At 32.2% G+C, this 23,841-nt stretch overlaps 2 protein-coding genes and 1 long non-coding RNA gene across 3 annotated transcripts; all 3 read right to left on the bottom strand.

Annotated features, from left to right (window-relative positions):
- Window positions 1–3,734: 3,734 nt before the first annotated feature.
- Window positions 3,735–14,340, bottom strand: LOC120081009 (appr-1-p processing enzyme family protein). Its single transcript, XM_039035691.2, has 7 exons — window positions 13,922–14,340; window positions 10,436–10,484; window positions 10,249–10,351; window positions 10,077–10,172; window positions 9,919–9,993; window positions 9,596–9,665; window positions 3,735–4,093 (listed from the first exon to the last, which is right to left on the bottom strand). Exons 1-7 carry the CDS (start codon window positions 14,189–14,191, stop codon window positions 4,019–4,021), a joined length of 738 nt encoding a protein of 245 aa, XP_038891619.2. The 5' UTR covers window positions 14,192–14,340; the 3' UTR covers window positions 3,735–4,018.
- Window positions 8,609–9,300, bottom strand: LOC150035087 (uncharacterized). The gene is made up of 2 exons (XR_016530670.1): window positions 9,077–9,300; window positions 8,609–8,985 (listed from the first exon to the last, which is right to left on the bottom strand). It is a non-coding gene; the product is annotated as an uncharacterized LOC150035087 (long non-coding RNA).
- A 4,399-nt stretch (window positions 14,341–18,739) lies between the features above and the next one.
- Window positions 18,740–23,486, bottom strand: LOC120082190 (expansin-A4-like). The gene is made up of 3 exons (XM_039037456.2): window positions 23,260–23,486; window positions 22,284–22,596; window positions 18,740–19,450 (listed from the first exon to the last, which is right to left on the bottom strand). Exons 1-3 carry the CDS (start codon window positions 23,393–23,395, stop codon window positions 19,147–19,149), a joined length of 753 nt encoding a protein of 250 aa, XP_038893384.1. The 5' UTR covers window positions 23,396–23,486; the 3' UTR covers window positions 18,740–19,146.
- Window positions 23,487–23,841: the final 355 nt, after the last annotated feature.

Genomic DNA, 23,841 nt, shown 5'->3' with positions numbered 1-23,841 from the left:
AAGGTTTAAATGGATACAATTATTAGTTTAAGGTTTATATTGATACAAACCTCATAGTTCAGGGGTATAAATTGACTTTTTTTTCTGTAAATAAAAATAAAAACCCTAAAATTAAGCACATAAGTTTGTTAAGTTGGTATGAATGCCTCTTTTTAGGTGTCCAATTGAAATCTGACTTACAAATAAAAAAAAACAAAGAAAAAATGGTCTTTTGTTGAAGTTAGGTACATGCGAAAGCACCTATTTAATCCAAAACGCACAAGAGAACTTGATGCTAACATGAGGTTTCGTTTTTTTTTCTCTTGCTTCTTCCTCTCGTTCCTCATTAGATACAACTATAAATTGAGTTTCTTTCTTTATTTGGATTCTTTCTGTCACTTCTTCTTCTTGCTCCTTGATCTCGTGGGTCTCTCTCGTTTCGTCCTTTCGCACGGATTCGGAAGAAGAAGGAATGCAAGAAAGAAAAGAGGAAGAAACACAGAAGACAAAAAGAAAAAAAAAGAAAGGAGGAAGAAAAGGTTTCAAAAATTGAAAGAAGTTGCCAAAGGAGGAGGTGTATTGGCAATGGCAAAGAAGAAAAAATTGAAAAAAGCTGCCGACTGATTGAAGAAAAAAAGTGACTGCACATTTTTTTCTAACAAAAGGAAGTTGTACAGAATAACAACGGAGAAAAGAAAATTGAATAAGCAGAAGCTTCCAAATCTGGAGTGAGAAGAGATGAGCAAGAATCGAGAAACATAGTATCACACATGCTCGACGCATGGATTGAGTTGGATTGGATTGTGGTATTTTTGGATTAATCCGAAAATTCGAGTTGACTAGATTGACAATCCAAACGACTCAAATAAACTCTCTAATCCAACCCTTAAAAGTCGGGTTGGATTGGGTTAGATTGTCGGATTGTAACTTTTCTTTTTCTTTTTAATTAAAAAATGTAAATTTATATATAATATATGACTAATAACTAAAATCTCATAAAATTCAAATATTAAATACCAAATATGTATGATATTATTGCAAACTTTAAACAAAAACAAATATTATAACTATTCTAAAAGGAAAATATTAAAAATTCACAAATTAATCAATGCAAAGTAATCGAACTTAAACAAAGACAAATGTGTATATATATAATTCGACTTAGATTGAGTCAACCCAATTTTTTTTAGCCAATCCACAACCCAACCCAACCCAACAAAAATAGAAAAGGTTTAACCCAACTCAACCCTTACATTTTGGGTTAGGTAGTCCAGGTTGTCGGGTCATTTGAACACTCCTAACACATGCATCATTTGTACGTTTTATTAATTTCACCACATGTTGATGTTAACAAAAGGCTAAAAAAACATGATTTCCAAAAACTACGTTAGATTTCAATTTGTCCCTTTGTGTAGTTGTGCTAAGCAAGAGGAAGAAGCAAGAAGCAAGAAGCAAGAAGAAAAAACAAGAGAGAATCCGAATGTTCGGAAAAAAAAATTAAAGAGAAAATTGTAGTTGTGTTTGATGAGAAACGAGAGAAAAAAGCGAAATGAAAAAATGGCGAGAGGGAGAAACAAGAATACGTAAAAATTATGTTACAACCTAAAATATTATCTTTATTTATTTATTATTTATTTTCTTTAAAAAATATCTTAATTTAATTGAGTTATATTCATGTTGATCATGTTTAAATTACTATTCAACCGGACAATTTAAGAAAATAAACAAGAAACCCTGTTACTTCATGATTTGTCCATTTTGCAATCTTTAAATGTCAAATGTAACATCTCTTATGGTAGGTTAGTAGTGGTTTCTCTTTCATAAAATCCATTTATAATTAAGTTGGAATATATATAAAAGTTAAGTTAAATTACAAGTTGCATCCCTAAACTTTAATGTTTATATCAACTCAGTCTTTAAACTTCAAAAAATATTTAATAGATTTGTAAATTTTTAATTTCGTCTTTGGTAGTTCCCTACCAAAATTAAAACTTTAATAAAGTAATTGATCTATTAGATATAAATTTGAATTTTAATTCCAATAAAACTTTAAATTTTCTATTTTATGGATAGTAGATTTGTAAGATTTTTTAAAAAATTGAAAGTTTAGACCTCATTTGACAGCCATTTGGTTTTTAGTTTTTTTTTTTTTAAATTTAAAAATTAAGACACCAATTCCACCTCCAATTTTTTTTTTCATTTGTTATCTACTTTTTACTAATGATTTAAAAAACAAGCCAAATTTTAAAAACTAAAAAAGGTAATTTTTAAAAACTTGTTTTTATTTTTTAAATTTGACTAAGAATCCAATCATTGTATTTAAGAAATATGCAAATTATTATAAGAAACTGAGAGAAACTAGACTTAATTTTCAAAACAAACAATCAAAAGCAAAATAATTACCAACGAGACATTAAAAGTTAAATTTATAATTCTGAAAGTTAAAAAACTAAATAAACTCAAACTTTAAACTCAAAACTTCAAATTTTACCGATCAAATTTGTAATTTTTAATACAATTGCTATAACTATCTGTTACTTTCACAACAACAACAAAAAAATAATAATAATAAATAAATAAATAATAAAAAAAATTATAAAAGTACTCTTTAATTAAATCCTAAATCTAAAATGGAGTGATGAATATGTGTGTTGAATGTTGATCTTGCATCTAAGATATATGCGATTTGACAAAACAGTTAACCTTGCAAATTAGTAATGTTGATAGATAATCTTATAGCTCAAATAGCTTACTCTTAGAATGTAATGTATTCCATCAACATGAATGAATCTTCTCTTCATACTAAAATTACGAAAGTCGACGTAATTTAATTTCAATTGCATTTACGAAACTCAAACAAACATCCTTCAACAATTAATCGATCCTTGTACCGGAACAAGGTTTTTCAAGATAAAGACGATTAATCGAATTAATGTTAATATTCTCCTCACTATGTCTAGAACACAAACCATAAAGTTTTGCTACAAACATATTCTTACCATCTAAATTGTCATTCATCTCTCTCGATCCTCTTATAAAGGAAAATCTATTAGTGAATACTATCACAATGTTGCTAATAGTGTTTGATCGATGAAAGAGAAACTACAAAAAACAGTTTTGAAGCTATATAATAGCTATTAAAGAATAGATAGATCTTCAAATCTTATATCCTACGATTAATCCTCGTTTTGGATTAAAGGATTCCAAGAACCTCTTTATTCCGAATCTGATCCAATTCCTCTAGCATCACAAACCCCAATTAAATTTCTTGTTATCGTGGCATTCGTCATCAAGATGGATTGCCCTTACATAGTTCCATCTTTCTTCTCTGTCCACTTCTTTGGCTCCTAAATTTGAACTCTAGTCACTTGTGTTCCTCGTATGTATGTCTTAATTGTTGAGAGGGTTGCTAACCTAAAGTAGCTAGGTGGGGAAGTAATGAAAAAAGAGTCTTCTCCCCTTCACGAAAAGAAATCCAAAAGGATAGAAGAACTGGCCTACATCTCCTAACTACAGCACTTCTCGATGGCCATTAATAAGATACTGGAAGTCTTAAACATTTATAGAATTGGGATAATCAATTTTGATTTGTAGGCTACTTGATTCATGGTTTTAATTTGAGCTGGATTTGAATTGGTGTGGTCAGCAAATCCTAACTTGCATTAATTTATTCTAAAGATTTCATTTCCATTGAAATTTGGTTAATTCACCATGTACAGGGATCCCACAATATTGTGGCAACCTCACTCAACAAATTGTTCTCATGAGAGCCATTAGATTCTTCATTAAGTTTCATTGTCTGATCAAGAAACCATTTCCAAGCATTAAATATACAGATAAAAGCTATTAGCAGTAGATCAAGAGGATTCAAGCATATGCAATTTTAGCACTCTACATTGGAGAAAGGATCCAATGTTTATTCTAATAACCCCTTCAGAGAATTTGATAAGAAAGCATGACTCTGTTCAGATGAATACAACACAAAAGCTTTAAAGGGCAAAGGTGAATGATACCATTACCATTACTAACGCAGCCTGCACTAGTTCTTGAGCAGTTTATTTGCTTTGTCCAACCAAACATTGTAAATATCAGAAGCATAAAGGACAAAGTGCACCTGCATTAATGTAGAAAGTCATTAACCAAGATTAGATTTGAGAAGAACAATAAGAAACGTCAGGTGTATATTCTATGAGCAAATGGCTTTTCATTTTTTAAAGCCTATAGGTTACAGAAACTAATGGGATAGGTTACAGCTTGCTCTCCCTTCCCCTGCACACACTAAAAAATAATTTTTTTAATTTCCTTTTAAAGAAAAAAATGAACTATCACATGACAATTTTTAATTGGGTGTCATTTTTAATTGGGTGCAACAGTAACTGCACAATAGATGGGTGCAGCTAGGCTACACCCCAGTTTTTTCCAAAAAATTTTCGATTAAACCGAATGAAACGGTTGTCAATTTGGTTTGATGGTATGAGTGTGCAAATATGAAAAACCAAAAATGTTAGGTTGGTTTCATGTTTGTCAAGGCTGAGCTGATATACTGAGCTGACCGACAACATAGTATATTTAAAATTGAATTTAAAAAATCGTTAGCAGTGGAGTTGGCTCACGACATGTTTCTATAACCTTATGGTCCTGAGTTCAATAAAAGGGGGGATGCAACTTTTTTATTATAAAAATATATTTAATGATGATTTTCCTTCTTGTCAACCAATTCAACCCAGCCGTGTCCATTTGTAGTTTCCCTAGGCCCAGCCCATGTATCCCTGCAGTTATCAAAACAGTGAACCGGCAGACTGAATTGACTAAACTGTTTGTTTATTGGTTTCAAGCGGTTCAGTTGTGTCTATACCATTTTGATTCAGTTATCTAATTTTTTATATAACTTCTGTCATTCGACTTCAGTTTCACACTTATACTGATCAGCATTGCCAGATCGAACCAACTTCAGTTTGACACTTAAGTGACTTCGGTTCGACTTCAATTTGACACTTAAACCTGTAAAACCGAACCAAACTGATTACACCCCTACTTCACACATCTCTCTGAACATCTCTCTCTTTTTAAAGAGAAGGAAGGGGGAAGGCTCGCGTATCATGTCATAACCATGATTGTCTAGGGTGGTGTGCTATTTGCCTATGGTCATAGACACGAGACAGCAAGCTTTTTAACTGCCTAGCATAATAACTTGAAGCTCTGCATTTTTTGCTGATCAGTGGTCACTTGCCTTTAAGGGCATTCCGCATTCTTTCTTCTTTTAAAGAACTTGTTCCAGAACTACTGAAACTTTTCAGTAGGAAGAACCACTGAAAGTTGAGTAAGGGCAGTCCCATTTCCAGCAAAACTTCACCTAGATAGATCAAGACTAGCTCCTCTCCCCACATGAGATCCCATATAATTTTCTCCAAGGTTTTAGTCACTCTGTTAGGAATTTTGAAGGAGACAACCCGGGATGTCTGAAAGACCTGCCTGCACCAAAGTGAGTAGTGGTAGAGATGTTCCTCCACTTGGCTAACCTGATCCAAAAACAAGCCATTATCTGGCTTGTCTAGCGTTATCTCCAAAAGGAAAACCTAGATGGTTAAGGCCCGTTTAATGATCATTTAATTTTTGTTTTATGGTTTTTCAAAATTAAACTTAAAAACATGACTCCAATGTTACTTTAAGAAATGTCAAAATCCAAGGAAATCGAGAAGAAACAACATAAATTTCGAAGCCAGAAAACCAAAAACGAAACCGTTATGACTCTACCTTACATCCAAGAACCGCTTTAGAAGCAGCTTCCACATAACTGACACTGAGGCCTATGATGGAGGGTAGGGACAGGTTGATAGAGGCTACAAGCTTCAAGTGAGAGCTCAACAATTAACACCCAACTTTCCAACAAACTATCCTCATAGAGGATAAGAATTAAAGGTGTCACAATCACCTACATACTGAAAACGAAAAACCTCTAGTTTCTACTTTCCCAACTTGAAGCCTTCAAGGATCTTCTTATCACAACAATGATGAATAAGGCAGCCAAAGGAGTATCCCTTTAGCATGAAAAGGAAGGAAGTGAAGGGTCCGCCAGTCTAGGCTACTACAATCAACAATTTATTCCTTGATTTCTCATTGATAATACTGTTGTGTTGGCAAAAATACAGAATCCGGAATCCATTAATATTATCCACTAGACTTCTAGGCTAAGTCTAAAGCCTTTAAGCTCTAAGGTCGTCAAGGTAAGACCAACCTACCTCATAGACTTTTTCAAAATATGCATTCAGCTGAAACTTCTTTTCTTTAAAGATGTCCACTCTACCGGCTTTTTAACAATAAGAATGGCATCCAAGAGTTGTCCAAATTTCAAAGTACATCACACTGCTATTCCCACAATCAAGTTGTGCTTTGCTGAGATGATCGCTCTACTATTCTTAAAAAATGCTGTGAAGCTTTAAGGAATCTTTGAAAAGATTGTTCGCAATAGAAATGAGGGATTTACAAGCACCATTTAGATCAAGCTGTTTAAGCTGCTGATGTATGACAAAAGAATTTGGTCCAATTGCTGAATGGGGCACAGTCTTGTTTTAATTGTCAAAAGAGTAACCAGTTCAAAAGGGTTCTCTTGAGATTACTAGTTGTTGGCAACCTATGATGTTCTCATCTTATTGATCATTCTCCGCTAGAAAGAGTGCAACCGAACTTCAAAAGTGGCTCAAGTCAAGCTAACAAAAAGAGCCTCTCAAGGCACGTAAAAGAAATAGGCAGAAAGCAGTTCAGCGTCAACTTTTGAAGTTCTGAGTTGGAGACATGGTGCTAATCAAACAAAAGCTAAGGCTCGAGTAAAAACTAACATCACATAAGTATGGAGAACCTGTAGAGATAATCCAAAAAGTCCGAGAAACTTATAACAATGTTTAATAAACATCATATACTAAAAAAATGTAAAATAAGACCCATATAATAATCACAAAAGGACATAGAGACCAAACCCGAAAGAGAGAGATGGACCCGACAAGGGACCATGATAAGTGGCATAAATATGCTTGAGTTTTAGTTTAGCTAGTTTATGTATAAATAGATGAGTTTTCACGGGTTATTTGTTTGAATTTCAGGTTTATAAGCAATTAGAGCACAACAGAAGAATTCATGGATAAATGGGAGCTTTTTGGGCATTAAAAAAAGTGAGAAGACGAAGCAGAGCAGCATTGTGATGCTAGGACATTTGACAGAGAGCAGCAGCTGCGCACCTCTTTTCCATTTCAGCCAAAATTTTATCTTTTTATCTCCTATTTTGAAAAGGAGAGTTCGTCTAAATGTAAATAGGATTCCTAAAATATTTAAAGGAACCTAAATAGATTAAGATTAGAATTGAACCAACCATTTCGTTTCAATGGAGGTTAATGAAGAGAAAAGTTCTTAAATATTTTCTGCATATGGAAGGAATTGTTGAGTGACATCTTGACATCTTGTGAGCTAATGACGAAATTTAAGACTTAAGATCGTGGAGCTCATAATAGCATAATAGTTCTTAAGATTGTGGAGCTCATGATAGTAACGAACGTGGCACACATAAGAAGTTCTTTCTTTTCCCTTTCTTTGTAGATTTTATTTGGATATTTTAATTAGAGTTCTTAATTTTTATTAGTGATTTGAGTTGTGGAACTCTAATTTTATGGATCAGTGTTTTTGATTTATTATTTAATTTTAATAAAGATTCTCATGTTACAATTATCTTGCATGCAAATTAAATGCTTAAACTTTTATTATTTAGGCCATTTAATGAATAATCTTTGATTTGGGTTTTAGCTCGACAAAAGGGGACTTGAATTAGAACATCATATTCGCATGGCTATTTGTAAATCCTAAAACAAACATGAGAGGTTCATTTAGTGATCATTTTGAGAAGGAGCTCAATGCCTTACTCATTTTTTAAAAACATGCAGACATGTTACGGTTTAACTCTAAGCATGAGACTTATCTGAACTTGACTAAAGCCTGTTATTAGTAATTCATTTTATTCTTGATTTAATTAGAAGACTTATATTATGCAACAATCCATTCATGTATTTGTGTAATTAATGCATTTATTCTTCTGATAAAAGATTAATTGTTCTTTTGATTTAAGTTTTTAACTCGAGAGGGTGGAATTTAGATTAGAATAACATATGCATGACTATTAGTGGGATCTTGCATGAGAGTGTATATTTTCTAATCGAGGTCGTTGATTACTTTTAAGGGAAGTCCTGAGTTCTTATAGTGACAGACAAGAATGTTCTACTTGTAGTGACAATGGGATAGATCGGGGATACTTTTAGGAGTAGTTAACAAAAGATTCATAATGTCTTGCTTGTCTTTAAAAATTATACAGCTATGTTAGGTTTTAATTATAGGCAAGAGAATTAACTGAGCCCAAAAGAGGAAGTTAATAACCACAACGTTTTCTTGGCTTGTGTATGTTGCATGATAAAAGTAATCTTTTATTTGCTTGAGTTTATTTCATTGCATGAATCATATTTAAACTTTTTCTCCAATTGGTGTCTCCACTTAGTTGGGAGTAGGAGTGGTGATAATTTAAAGAATCCATCTTCAAAGTTTAAGTTCTCTAGATAAAATGAGGTAGAAATAATTGTAGTACTTAACTAAATTAATGGCACAATCTTATGGACGATACTGGCATTCAATCAATGTATTAAAACTAGATACTGTACACTTATGGTTATGCATGGTGTAAAAAAAATCACACAACACAACAAACCACACCTCTTACTTAGGTCTCTCAAACTTCCTAAAAATTATGTTGTTCCTCTCAACTCAACATCCCCACAAAACTACACAAACCCTAGTGAACCACAGACAATGCCCCTCGTCACAAAAGGGCAAGTGAAGAAGTCACAATAGGAATCAAAGAGATACAGAGATACATCCTCTAGGCCGAGCTAGATGAAAACTGAAGGCTCCAGCTTCAAACCGAAAACACATAGTCACAGCCCCCAAAAAGGTGGTCAAGATCCTAAGCCGCCCCTGTAAAGAATACAACACTATGACCCTAACAAACCCATCAACTTCCTTGAACCACGATCCATGGTATTAACTCGCACAAACAAAATCTAACCTGGTTGAGAAATTTGACCTTCCATACCGAGCAGAAGATGGAGGAACTAGCGGGTGAGGGTTCACCACACATAGAAGAAGCGACTACAAGAAAAACCGACAAGGCCCACCAAGGCAGTTAATCCCTCTCTTTAAGGCTAACTGAAAACTTTCCTATCAAAGATAAGAGGACCATGATGGGATGATCCCAACACGTCCAAAATATTTGAAGAACATATTCGCATCCTGCAACGAAAAGAAGGACACGTTCCTAAGTGTACCATAGGAAAATTGATGTAGGAATTATAACAATCTTCCTTTGTTGAATTTTTTTAATATTAGTTTTAAGTTTTGTAGCTTTTATGCTTTTGTTATCCGGCTGCCTAAGAGGTTGTAATTCCCTTTGTAAACCGGTTACTAAACGTGGTTGACCGGCTACCTAGGTGTCCAGTCACTCAGTGTGTATAAATAGGCTTTTAGCCTACAGTCTTGTTCATTAATACAAGATTAGTCATTGAATTCTTGGAGCATTACACCTTACTTCTTTCAAGCCCTGGGAAAACTCCTTAACGGTAGATAAGGCTACTGTGGCAGCTTCATCATAAGGATACCTGCAAGTGTATAATAAAAATCAATAAAAAAATATATGTTTCAATAGGAATCTGGATCAATCCATCATTGACCAACTAATAGTAATAACAGAAATATGGTACAAACTAACACGAACACGCACGCACAAGCCATTAGAAAACTAAATTTAGAGGAACTTTACCAATCAATCATGAAACTACTATTTTTTAATTATAAAAAAGGGGTATAAAGAAAACACACACCAAAATTTCTAATATCAATATGATATCTTACCGAAAAACACCGCAGGATATGGCGGGAAAGGCAATATATTGAATGTTATTCTCCTTTGCCACGGCCAAGGAATTTCTAAATCAATATGACAATAGAAAACGTTATATCCTGAATGGTAAATCAAACTCAAAAGGAGAATGCAATTACATAACAAGAACCTATATGCGCTTCTCAGTAGGGCCTGGGGGTTACTACTGACGTTGTAGATAGGTCCAACAGTATGGATTACATGAGATGCTGGCAACCGAAAACCTCTGCATTTTAAGATCACGTTAGCATGTAGAAACAAAACTATTGGTCATGATCAGTTACTGAATCAGAAGAGCCTACGGTGTAATCCTTGCTTCTCCAGTTGGACAACGGATCCCAGGTTGGACTTCTTGGACAGAATAACATGCTTGTACGAGATCTGGCCCAGCAGCATTATGTATGGCTACAAAACAGCGAGGAAAGAATATTTAAGATGGTAAGTTTGTCCAACAAGTTATAAAGCTAAAATAATGTTGAAACTCCTTACCTCCATCAGCACCACCACCCCCGAGCATTACCTTATTTGCTGGATTAACCTAAATAAAATTTAGGCCAAAGAAACTGAAGTTTAATAGATTTCATGGTATTGAAAACTCCTAAAAATAAGAAAATACAGGACAAAGCACATGGTCCATATGAATCCTTCTTACAGATGTAGTATAATTAGTAATAGTTTGGTAATTTTAATTTTGAGTTTGCTTTAGTTTGCTGGTTGGTTAGTTAATTTACTTGGTTAGTGGGGCTAAATATTCTATAAATATAAAGGTTAATCTCTTGTTTTAGCCATCCTTCAAATAATAATAAACACTTTTGGTTCAGAGTTCCTGAAGATCTCTCTGCTTGATGCATGATTGCATCACTTGCACTGCACAATGAGCTAAATACAGGTGCTTAATAAGGAGATACAAACAGCGTCCCAAAAGTTGGATACATTAAACTTCATGAGGCATGCAATTGATCCAAACCAAGCTAGTATGATCACACTGAATTCTGTCAAGAGTGATGTCGACATTGAATTTAAGATGCACAATATTAGATGAATCATAGAAACACTATCGCCATATAACGGTCAGACAGGAAATCATTTTAAGACAGTTTGCAATTTTGGCATGCAAGGCAAGGTAGCAGACAAGTTTTTTTTTGGTTAGGTAAGAAACTACAATTTCATTGAGTAAAATGAAAGAATACAATGGAATACAAAAAACAAGCTCAACAAAAAAGGGAGTCCAACCTTAACTACAGAAAATGACTCTAATTTAAAAGAACAATATTAAGATCATAGTTACAGAAAGGTCCAAAGATCGGCCCTCCAAGGAGACATTAAACCTAGCCCCCTCCTAGAACCTCCTCACCCGATCTCTTAACCTATCTAAAAATTCTATTGTTTCTGCTAACATGAACATAGCTCAATTGGCATAAGCTTGTACTATCCACCTCAGGGTCAGAGATTCAATTCTCCACTCCATCTCACATATTGTCAAATAAATAAATAAATAAATAAAATGATAATAATTTTTTTAAAAAAAAATCTATTGTTCCTCTCAAGCCAAATATCCCACAAAATTGCTATTGAAATGTCCTGAATCTGTTATGGCGCTTCGAACGACCTAGTACGGAGAGAGGAGTGCACTATATAAACTCTCTAACCCTAGAGGCACCATATTATTTTGTATTTTGTAACATTCTCTCTAATAAAATTGTTCTCCCTTTGTCTCATGGACGTAGTTAACGCATTGTTAGTGAACCACGTAAATCTATGTATTGATCTTCTCTATTCTTTTATGTTTTATGTATTTTTTACTTGCCGATTTCATAACAACGGCAAAGAAACCACAACACTTTTCCCTTCTCCCTAAAGGGAAGATTCAAAGGCACCTCCTCCAACATAGATCTCCCATTTTATTGGGAACCCCAAAAACCTCGGAAGCTCATTCCATGACCCCAAAGGTAAAGAGAAAACTAGCAATCTCACAGTAGATGATTTAGATTCTCCTCATAGTCATGCCTCCAAAACGAATGCACCAGTATGGGAACAATACATAGGAAGAATGTCTTTGGGCATGATCCATGGTCCTAGCTCCTAACTCTCCCATGTAAAATCTGCCACGCAAAAACCCTAGCCTTCTTTGGAATTTTAACATTCTAGCACGAGGAAAAAGCAAAGAAAGTCAAAGCAGAAAGAGTAGGAGAAGAGATAGACAAGAAATCTTCTTCTGAGGCACCTCGATAGTATTTAGACTATTACTAAGCAAAATCCAAGATAGAATACTAATTCGATTTGGAGCTTTAGACTTCCATCAATCTGATATAATTCTTAGACCTCCTGCATAACCAATTGCAAACCTTACCCCTTCTCGACCCTTCCCACTTGAACTTCCTCATGACCCTCTCAAGACTCTTACTCACAGAGTTTGGAATTCTAAAAAAAAGACCATAAATAAATGAAAATTTCACTCAACATCGCCTGGATGAGGGTAAGCTCCTATTTTGGAGAAACGGGTTTTTTTTTTCCATGTAGACAAACCACTTTGAAAACTTTCAAAGACAGGGTTCTGGAAAAACAAGGTATTCGAATTACCACCCAAAAGAACCATAGCTACCCAAGAGCCTAACTTGAACCAGTAATAATTCAACCCTTTTTTATAGAAATAACTCCATATTAGGGTTGTAATAATTCAACACTAATATGGAGCTCTTCCCCTTATTCATCTTAAGACCAAAAAATCACTTCTAAAAGCGAAAAAGCCCAGCTAAGGTTAAGAAAGGAACTCACTTGGCCCAATTGAAAAAAGAGTATGTCAATTGTGAACTAAAAATGAGAAAGGTGAACCAAATCTTCCCCACCTTAAACCCCTCAGCCACTATCTACTCCTTCCTCCACACCTAACAAAGGTCATCAACCACCAAGAGAAAGAGAAAAGGTGACAAAGGGTCATCTTGCCTTAGACCGTCAAGGTAGTTCATTAGTTTGGTACCCTCCTTCTTTATCTTCATTCTTGGAGTTATGGTACAGTTTATAATGCAACTACACTTAATCAAATATATTATATATATTGGACGGGAGCCATTTCGAATTTGAGCTTAAAAACTATTTTTCTCACTTATGTAGTATATAAAAGATAAGAAAATAATAAAAATTAGTGACTACATTTTTAGTTGTTTTCACTTAATGTGATCGCACCAAGGCTGTCATATCCTTTGGAAATCATGGAAATCAGAATCATGCCTAATGAACTCTAGTCCATACAGTAACCTAAATCTATACAAATACAAACCCACAATCACAAATCTACAAAACAAAACTTCACGATTTTGGCACTATCGTTTTGCTTTTTGATTTTGGGCCATTATTTTGGAGGCTTTTGGTTGGTCTTTGCCTTTCCCCAACAATACTTCCCATCTCCTGACAATTATTTCAGTCGGTCATCCTTTTCATGGTATTAAAAAGAATGTTGGCTTGTTTTCAGTCATGCTTTCTTCTAGATATTTCAGTCGGTCATCTTTTTTTTTTCTTTTTTTTTTTTTTAAATTTTGGTGCAAGAACAAACAACCAATTTACTCTTTATAGCTTTTCCTATTTAATCTCCAATTAGAGAGTCTTTTTGTAATTCACCTCTATGTATTTCATTCATCAATGAAACCGTTTCTTTATTTTTTTAAAAAAATCAAAATTCTACAAAATAATTCTCAGTAACTTCATTGATGATTCTAGGTACCTCCAGGTCACGAAGCAAAGCAATGGGAAACAATCCAACCCTACAGCATTATCCCCATTTTATTCAACTACAAACTGAAAGCAATTTATAAAAAACAAACCATCCCATCATTTAAACAAAGGATAGTTCTGATCATTACTCAAGGCAGAGGAGATTTCAACGGATTAATTCCCACTACCCTTTTCCAGTAAACAAATAAACATAAACCCTTAATAAAATAGCATATTCTAAGGAGAGAGAGAGATAAAGTCACCGACAATGGCGTCAGAAGAACCATCGATGAACCACTGTGTGATATCACCCTTCTGAATAACGCAAGCGGTTGAGGGAGATACTTTGAAGCGAACCACTCCACTCCCCGATTCATTCGCCATTGAAACGGCCAAGGTTCTTGCTGTTGATCGTCGGAAATGAGGTGAAAACGATAAATTTGAAGAGAGAGTGAAGGATTGGAATTGCGATAGCGATGCCCTGCGGAGAATGGAGCTGCCCACTGCTACACTGTTCCGCCGAGCCGTGCTTGTCATCAGAACAAATAGAAGTTGACGGAAGTCCGAAATTTGGTCTTTCTTAAAATAATAATTATATATAGGTTGTTTTCAAATAAAAAAAATGAACCAACTTATTTATAAATATATAATTGTATATGGAAGTCTATTACGTGACATTTTGTCATATTTGAAAATATTTTCGACGGTTTTACTATAAGAAATTTTCAAAAATAGAAAAATAAGATAAACTATTTATACAAAATAACAAAATTTAGTCATCTTCCCCATTCTCCGTCTTCTTCTTCTTCAGTCTTATCTCTGTTTCTATCTAACCCACACACTTTCTTTTCTTCTTCAATTTGATCTCAGACTCTCTCTAACCCACACACTCTAACATCTAGCAACCACTATACTCATGCCCAATCGTCAATCCACCACTGTTTGAGTCTAATCTGGTTGTATGTCGCCGTCGGTGAGTCGATTTTTCTCTCTCTACCCAACTCACTCTCTCTATTCCTTTAATTCTTAGATCAGTGCAGCCCAATCCTCGTCGCCGCTGTCATGTCATCGCCAAGGTTAGAGTTCGCTGGATTTTTTGCCATTGGGGGTAAGATTTTGGGCATTTTGGATTAATTTTGTTTGGTTATTGAACACCCATTAAGTTTTTGTTATACTTGAGTTTTATTACTTTTAGATAGTTGTGATAGACAATGTTATCAATGTCTATTACAGATGGACGCAGGTATAAGTCTATCAACGTCTAACAATGATAGAAACTGATAGAAGTTTATAATTTATAGAGGTTGATAGAAACCTATCAGTATATATCAGTAAAAGAAAATGATAGAAGTCTATCATTGATAGAGGTTGATAGGAACTGATACAAGTCTATCACTAATAAACACTGATAGAAGTCTATCTGTTTATCAATGATAGAAACTGATAGAAGTCTATCATTGATAGAGGTTGATGGAAGTTTATCATTGTCTATCAGTGATAGGAACTGATAGAAGTCTATCACTAATAGACATAATGTCTATCAGTGTCTATTAGTTTTTTTTTTTTTTTTTTTGTTATTTCTATTAATAGTTTGACATTTTTCTATCTGTAAAAAATTTCCTTTACTATATATATATATATATATATATATCCTTGAAATTTGTCATTTATTTCAAAAATAGGAATGTTGCCGATTGGGGATGTTTGGAGCGTTGAGTTAGTTATTATAGTTTGTAGGTTATAATAGTATGTATTTAGGATACTATTTTGGTTTAAGTTATAATAGTATGTGTTTGGAGTAAACTATTTTAGCTTTGGTAGAAAATAGTAAACATATAATAAAGAAAGAGATGATAGGTAGTAAATAGTAAATATTGTAACAAATAGTGATTTGAAAAGTAATGTCACAGTTAATTGTAGATTATAATAGTTGAAAACACCAAATATTATAACTGAAGACTCAAACATGGATGTGAGGGTACATAAGCTCATTTCATCTATTTGAAGTTGGGGCCCAAACACCCTCTTAAATTTCACAATTATGTCAAGAATACCTTGAGGGTAGAAATTCTTTACAATTTTGGACAAATCTTGAAGTAGAAATGGTATGGCTTTGATATAAAAAGAAAATTTAGATTACCACATTATTTTATGGTTATCACCACATAATTCTAAGTCTTTATTTATATTCAAAATTCTAAATAATTTATATTCCAATATTTATTTTGAAATGTTTATAAAAGTTTGAAGATAATATTAAAACTTTTGAAAGTATGAAGATAATTTTTCTAAAAACAAATAGCAACTTTCGGATATTTTTATAATTTAGCTTTTCTTATAACTAGATAATACATTTAGAAAGTATAGATTCATTATAGGATGTGGAATTGAAATTTGAACCTTAAGGTCAATAAGATAACTTCATGTCGATTGAACTATATCTTTGTTGTCATGCTATTGTATTATACAAATAATGACTTTGTTCATGTTTTTTATATAGGTTTATCAATACCTTTAGAAATTTTAATTAAATAAAACCAATAAATCTGCATTAATTAATCATTTTGCTAATCGTTAATTTCAAATATACATCGATTCTTATTCTGCTTATCACAATCTAATAGACATGGGTAAAAAAATCTTCAAACCTGTACTCAGATATTGTTAATCACAATTCAATAAAAAGATTGAAAATATGGGTAGATTTTAAATTATTTAATTCCTAGATATGACTTTTCCAAAATATAGAGGGATTCATTTTAATTAAAAATAATAATAATAATATAGAATCTTAAAAAATTTACCATAAATTTGTCTAACCTAATTAAGGGTCGTTTAGATTAACTTGAGAAAAAATATTTTCTAAAAAAATCATTTTTATTTAAATATTTTTTATAAAAAGAAATTAAAATACACTTGAAAAGTTATTTGGAATGGTTGCAAAACATTTTAATTTATTCTAAAACGACTTATTTTTTAAATTTAACACTTGAAAATGTATTCTAAACACACCATAAATTATTGAAAAAAAAAAACCAATAAGTCTACACTAGTAATGAGAGATCATAGGAAATTTTCATCCTTAAGTCATGTCACGATGGCTATAAGGGCTACCTTGTCAATGTATCCTTCGATTTGAAGCACTTCACTGTTGAAATGGGAGACATATTATCTTAATGTGTCATTGTTACCTTGCTTAATAGTGAGCAAGTGAGTCGGTGCTTTTCTTTGATCTCGCTCTCCTAAAAACTAGGTTACAAATAGTCGAGTCGACTTTCTGAAAGAAGAAATTGATTTTCACTTCAACTGTCTAAACCATTTCCCTACGAGGCCTATGAGAGTGAAGGAAAATAATCTATACTTGATTACATCTTGTACTCCCTAAAGTCCCATCCCCGACTGAAAAGTATTAAGGTGCTTTACTAGATCCCTTGACCCATCATAGGGCTTTATGATTGGTTGTAACGCCATGCATTATAAATTAAGGCAAATTTTAGAATAAATTATGCCTTTAAATCTCTTGCAGCCTATCAATTCTCAATTTTCAATTCTAATTTAGAAAATTAAAATTTCAGTTTAGTCTCTCAAGATATCTAAATTAAATTTCTTAAAATGTTGGAAAGAAGAGATTTTTAATTAAAATCTTCAATATCAAGATCTTGAAATTGATTGAAAATCCAAAGAATATTAGGATTGTGGAGACAAAACTCCACATTAATGGAAATACATAATATATGTATGTATATATTTATATAACCCTTGACCAAAGTCAAAATAGAAGGCAAGCTATTTTGACCAAAGTCAAAATTGAAAGGAAAAATAAAGGGTTGAAATGAAGATTAATTTGGGCTGGGCCCATTTGAATATTAGGTCTTTGCTTGCATATATATATATGTTAAAGTGAACCAAAAAAAAAAAAAAAAAGGCAAATGTAAATTGGAGGTTGCGGCAGCTTCTTTTATTTTTATTATTATTTTTTTTCCCTTTCATGCACAGTTTGGTTGGAGGGAAAAGAGGGTGGAAACAGGAATGGGTTTACAAAGCCCATGTTTAGTTTGTGGATTTTGTTTATTTATCTTGAAAAAGGTATTTCCTATACATCTTTTAGCCACACAAGTGAAGAAATTACATACTCATTGAGAAGTGTGGGTTTTCACTTCTTCTTCCCTTTCTACTACCATATAAATGCTTATTTTTGTTTATGTTTAGTATTTATACTTTGATTTTGGTTATATTTGATTTTTGGAATAAAATATAGTGCAACTGCTTAAGGTTGTTTTTAATAATTATATAATAAAAATAAAACTGCACAAATTAATTATTTAAAATCAATTAAGGCAAGTTTTTTTTTTATTAGTTATATGCTTTATAATTGCACAAAATTTTGAAAGTGATCACACAATTTAAATAAAAATAATATTTACTTGAGTGATCTAATAATATTCTCATGCAACACAAAACACATGTATTACTTATTACAGGAAAAGTTGATAACATTTTCTACCCAACCAAACATAGTTATCTTTAATTTCCACACATACTATTCTCAGACATTGTTTTCCCATGCACAACCAAATATAGTCAACCTTGATTCTTAGTAATTTTATTCCCATAATTCACAGACATCCTTAATTCCTGGGTATTGAGAAAACCTCAATCTAAACGGCCACTTAGAAATTTTGTCTGTGTATCTTCCATGCAATAGTGAGGAAAATGAGAGAATACAGTGAGTATCTCTTTGGGTTTTGGGCATTTCTCTTTTATTGTTAATTTCAAGATACCGAGTTGTGGTACTAGAATAAAAAATAGTTTGTGTTGGACTATTTGGGAAAGATTTGTAGCACGAGTTTAGGATATTTGTAATTTTCATAATAACATAACCTACAGTTGCAGAAGACTGGACGTAATCCCGAGTTTTGGGCGAACCAGTATATATTTTTCGATGTCGTTCTCTTTTTACCTTATCATCTTTATTTACAATTTTATGATTGATTACTTATTTGGCTCTAATTTGTGAAGTAGGAGTTTGAAATATAATTTAATTTATTATGTATTTATTTATATCTCATAATAAATTCTCAACAATTACAACAACCATAATCATTATCATCATATATATCATATCATATCATATATATTTATATATATAAATGTGAAAGCCTAGCGGGTGCCAGATTATAACACCACAGCAACAAAGGTGCCATTATTATGGCAATTTCATGCATATAACCCCCTCTTTATGATCCCTCCCTACCTTCTCCCAAGACCTCTTTTGAAGGAAAAAATAAACATCACACACTCAAACCAAAAAAGATGTAAAAAAAGGGAAAAAAACACCAAATTTAAACGTTCTCTTTCTTTTTCAAAAAAACTTAAAAAAGAAAGCGAAACAATGCGCCCCGATTCTCGATCCTCGTTCTCGTTCTATTGTTATTTGTTTTGTGTGTTTTGTTTTTAAAGTAGTAGTAGTTGTAGTAGTAATGGTTGATGGTTTAGAATTGAGGGCCTTCAAAGGTTTGGCCAAATTGCCAATTGGAAGGGACGAGGTTATAGGCAGTGAGAGTGCGACCATCGCTGAGAGTGACTTGAAAGGAAAGGCCCTGGCCATTGAGATAGTTGTTGCTTTGCCAGTTTTGGCCCCAATTTCTAGACATGGCTTGCCATCCGGTTCGAGACCCCTTTATCGACACGGCGTGAACGTCGCCTGCACCACCGACGTTCGTGATCAGAACGAGGTTGAAGTACGAGTGGCCGTTGATTGTGAACCTCACTCCACCTTTCTTCATACATGGTACTCTGCAAGTTTTAAAATGCAAAGTTGATGAAGATGTCGAGATGAAAATATTCGAAAAATGTCTATGGAAAATTTTGAAAAGACTATTTCAATAAGTTAATTAAAAGATCTTTTATTTATATTATATTCACGTTAATAACATTTTTGTTTTATCTTATATGTTTCATTTTTTGTTATGATATAATGAAATGTTGATTCACCACTTATATCGATATTGAATTGTAGATATGTGTAAATATTGATGAAAATGTTGACATATCGACGGAAGTTCAACTCCACCAAAGACAAAATGTTACAATTTAGTCTTTCATCAACTTTAATTTATAACTTAGTCTCTATACTTAAATTTTTCTTACCATGTAATCCTTGCATGTAGTTAAAAACCTCATCAAAATTAATAAGTATTACTTTTTTTTATTATGTTCATGACTTATGTTAGTATTTGTAGTTTGTAAACACTTTGTCGTTATTTAATCTATTGATCTTTATAAGTAAGAAATTTTATTAAATGATCCTAACAATATATTTCAGATGTAGGGATTAAATCGTTACAAATTTTAAAGTATATGTAGTTTAAGAACAAAAATATTACAAAATTGAAGAATATACAAAGAGGTCCGTGAGACATAATTTTGAAAGAGTTAAAATCATTTTTGTCATATTCAAAAGTTTCCAAAACACATTTTTAATTAGTCACTAAAATTAATTTATATTTGATTTCACTTTTGCAATTCTCATATATCATCAGTTTTAAATGATTAAAAGCATATGTCAAAGTTATTTGTAAAATAACAAAAGTGATTTTAATAAGTGTAGAATCACTCTCAAACATGTTTTAAACCATTACAAGCTAAAGTTTATTGACTACAAGTGAATTTTAACCTTAAAAATCTCTACTTTCGTAATGAAAGGAGAAATTCAAACTTCGAAACAAAAAAAAATATTCTAACGAAAAAAGTTCAAAATAAAGAGCTAGACAAACACAATAGTGAAATTTGAATATTTATAGTTTAGAGAGTTAAAACTCAGTACCCATTAGTTTTTAGAAATAAAATTCCAATAAAACTTTATAATAATCTCCATGTCTGGCAAAATATTAAAGAATTTTATCAAATCTTAAGAAAAAAAAATTAATTGTTAAATACTTGAAACTAAATTTAATATTCTCCCAATTATAAAGACCAATTTTTTTTTTTTGTTATCAAAACTATTGAACCAAATTGATAATTTAAACTAAATTATTTCTAATTGTAGGCAAATTCTAAATTGTCAATCTAGTCCTAGCTTAAGAGGATTTGACTTTTGTCTTATTATTATTTGAACACATGACCTATAAAATAGTAAAATAAATCCTTCAATAATTTATTTGAAATTTAGAATCGCACTTTTAGTTTTTGTTTGTTTCATAAGTGCATTATTATATATGATAAAACAATTTCCATCAGGTTCCATTTAAAAGATGTCAATTTGTAGAGAACTTTTTGTATAGACCTAGCTCTTTTTAATAATTACAAACTTTTTAGTAATTAATGAATATTATCCAATTCAATGTTCCAAAAATAATTTAAAAATATTATTATTATTATTATTATTATTATTATTTTGACAATAAATAGGGTGAGGAATCGAATATCTAACATCAAAATTAATAGTATAATCATTATACTAATTGATTGATGTTGTTTTTAATAATTTTAAAATGTTATTAACATAATTTACATATTCACGTATAATCTTTAATTATTCATTATGATTTTGTAATTTATTGAATTAAATTTTCTTATAATCCAAATATGAGCATAAGGCCTATATATGTAATTATAATAGTATTCAAATATTATTTTTGGGTTTCAAACTACATACATTGTTCAGTTAAAAAAAAAAATTGAACACACTAAACTATATATGCAATATAATATTATTTAATTATATATTTATCATTTTCAATTATCATAAAGAGCCTTTGTTTTGCACACACCTAAGATTAAATATCAATGTCAATATATTGACATTATAAGTTCAATTTTATGTATATATTGATAGATATTTACTAGATAAAAAATAAGTCAATTTTGAACTATTATTGATTTAGATATTTCAATTGTATGACACTTAGGAATGATATATTTCATGTATATTCTTGAAATCTTTCCTTCTTTTGGCAAATGTTGTACTATAGTCATATTTTCAATAACCTAACTAAAAAAACATGCATATAAATAAAATTTGTATAATTACATTGAGTAGTTAAGATATTAATTAGTAACATTCGGGAGGCATGAAATGAAGACGCTTCAAAATGAACATAATTCAATTGACATAGTGTTTGTACTATCAATTTCGAAGTTAGATATTTGATTCCCCCACTCCACATATTGTCCAAAAAAAAAAAAAATGAAGATGTGAAAAATGATGAATTCAATGGTTAAGATGTTAGTAACCTTTTGGGAAAAGGGTAGAGAGGGAGTGAAAAACTTTGTTTGGGAGGATTCTGAAATAGTTAAATTCATTTTTATCATTTTTATAATTAAATCTAAAGAGTGCAAAAATTAAAAGTGTAAAATTAAGCATGAATTGAGATTTTGAGTAATTAAATGCATGTATGTTTGAGAGTGACTTTAAATTCATCAAAATCACTTTAAAATACGAAAATTAATTTTAGTATTGAAATCTACACTTTTAAATACACTTTTCATACCATCAAAATAAGTTCAATAATTATAAAATATGTTTCATATAATGATTTTTAAAAAAACAAAAGTGACTAATTCTAACTATTTCAAAATCACTCCCAAACATGTACTGAGACGTTTAAGAGAGTAAATTGTTTGTTACCTACGAAAAGAGACGGGGACGATTCCAGCTCGATACTGAGCAATTTGAAGGAAGGCAGGCTCAGCCATGTCGAAGTGTTGGAGGGGTGGGTTGCACCAGCCGCCATTGTTGTTAGGGAGAGCAAAGTTAGGAGGGCAAAAGTTGGTGGCAGTGACCCTGATAGTTCCGGGAAGGCACCATTTAGGGTCATTTGTACAAGTCATTTCAAAGCAAGCCCCACAACTTAGCCCATTGTTGAATAGTGCCGTGCTCAGTGCCACGGTGTTCGTTCCATATCCTTGGCTGTACAAGTTTCCATACCCACAAGCTCCTCCTACACAATTCATTTATCATATCATGCTTGAGAGGTTGAGACTTCTTCGAAGATTGTAAGAGGAGGAGGTGATTTGAAGTCAAATCATAACATTAAAACATATTTGAAAAACTTAACTTATTAATTAATGTGTCAATATGACTATAATCTAGTAATAATGTATTCATTTTCTGAAGTTTGAGGTTCAAATGATCTCCTACACATATTTGTTATACTAAATAAATAACTAGATGGTAAGAAATTTCTTATTGTGTCTATGTTGAATGTTTGACGAGTACGGTTTAAAATTTGGAAAAGTTTATCTTCTCTCTCTTCCTATGTTTCCTATCTATCAAACAAAATTATTTAATAGTGGGTAGCAAGAAATTATATATTTCTGCCTAGCTACCTCAGGTTGAATAAAATTTTGACAAAGGAATTGGGTTGTTTAAGAAAGGGGGCAAAAAGAAAAAGAAAGATGGAAACGTTTTTAAAATTTTGGAGGGAATTAGTTCTCTTGATAGCTTAATTTCTCCATTAAATTTTACATATACCAACCTCACACTAAGGAAATATCATAAGTATATATATGCATCATATTTAGCATCTATTAACAAAAAATAATTAAACAAAATTGAATTGAAAAAAAAAATTTGACATCTCGCGATATTAGTATAGACATACCCATGGTACCAGATGCGTCACCGCCGCCATAAAAGGTGGCGTGGCCGCTCTGCCAACCACCGTAATCCGCAAAAGCAAAGCGAAAAGAGATGAAGAGAGGAAGAAGGAGAGAGGAAAATAGTGAATAAAAAGCCATGATATTAAGAACGGTTATAATTTGAAAATGTAGTGAAAAGTGGGGTTTGTGGGTTTAGAAGAGAAGAAAGGGAGAAATGGGAGATTTATATAGAAGAGGATTGGGCAAGAGGCCATGTGTGTGATAGAAAAACAAAGAGAGGGACTTACATTTGAAGCCTCTACATGTAATTATAACTATTTCAAAGGACCAAATAGCAAACTTTTTTTTTTTTTGAAGTCATTTACGAGGGGGTTTGTAAGAGCACATGCAAATGTTTGGGATAGGGCTCTCAAAGATGCTAAGAAACTTAGGCCCCACTTGCACATGCTCTATTTTTTCTTCTTCTTCTTTTAATTTACAAAATTAGAGAAGACGGTGATGAGAGACCTTTATTTTCTATTTTTAATTACCCAAAAAAAAAAACCCTTTGATTTTGGGGCTTCTAATTGGTTGTTTAGTCCTCC

The sequence above is a fragment of the Benincasa hispida genome, chromosome 7 (assembly GCF_027475165.1).
Source record: "Benincasa hispida cultivar pf3 chromosome 7, pf3_genome.v1.1, whole genome shotgun sequence".
Taxonomy (NCBI): Eukaryota; Viridiplantae; Streptophyta; class Magnoliopsida; order Cucurbitales; family Cucurbitaceae; genus Benincasa; species Benincasa hispida.
Note: the sequence above shows the minus strand (reverse complement) of the source record. Positions and strands in the feature narration are given on the sequence as shown.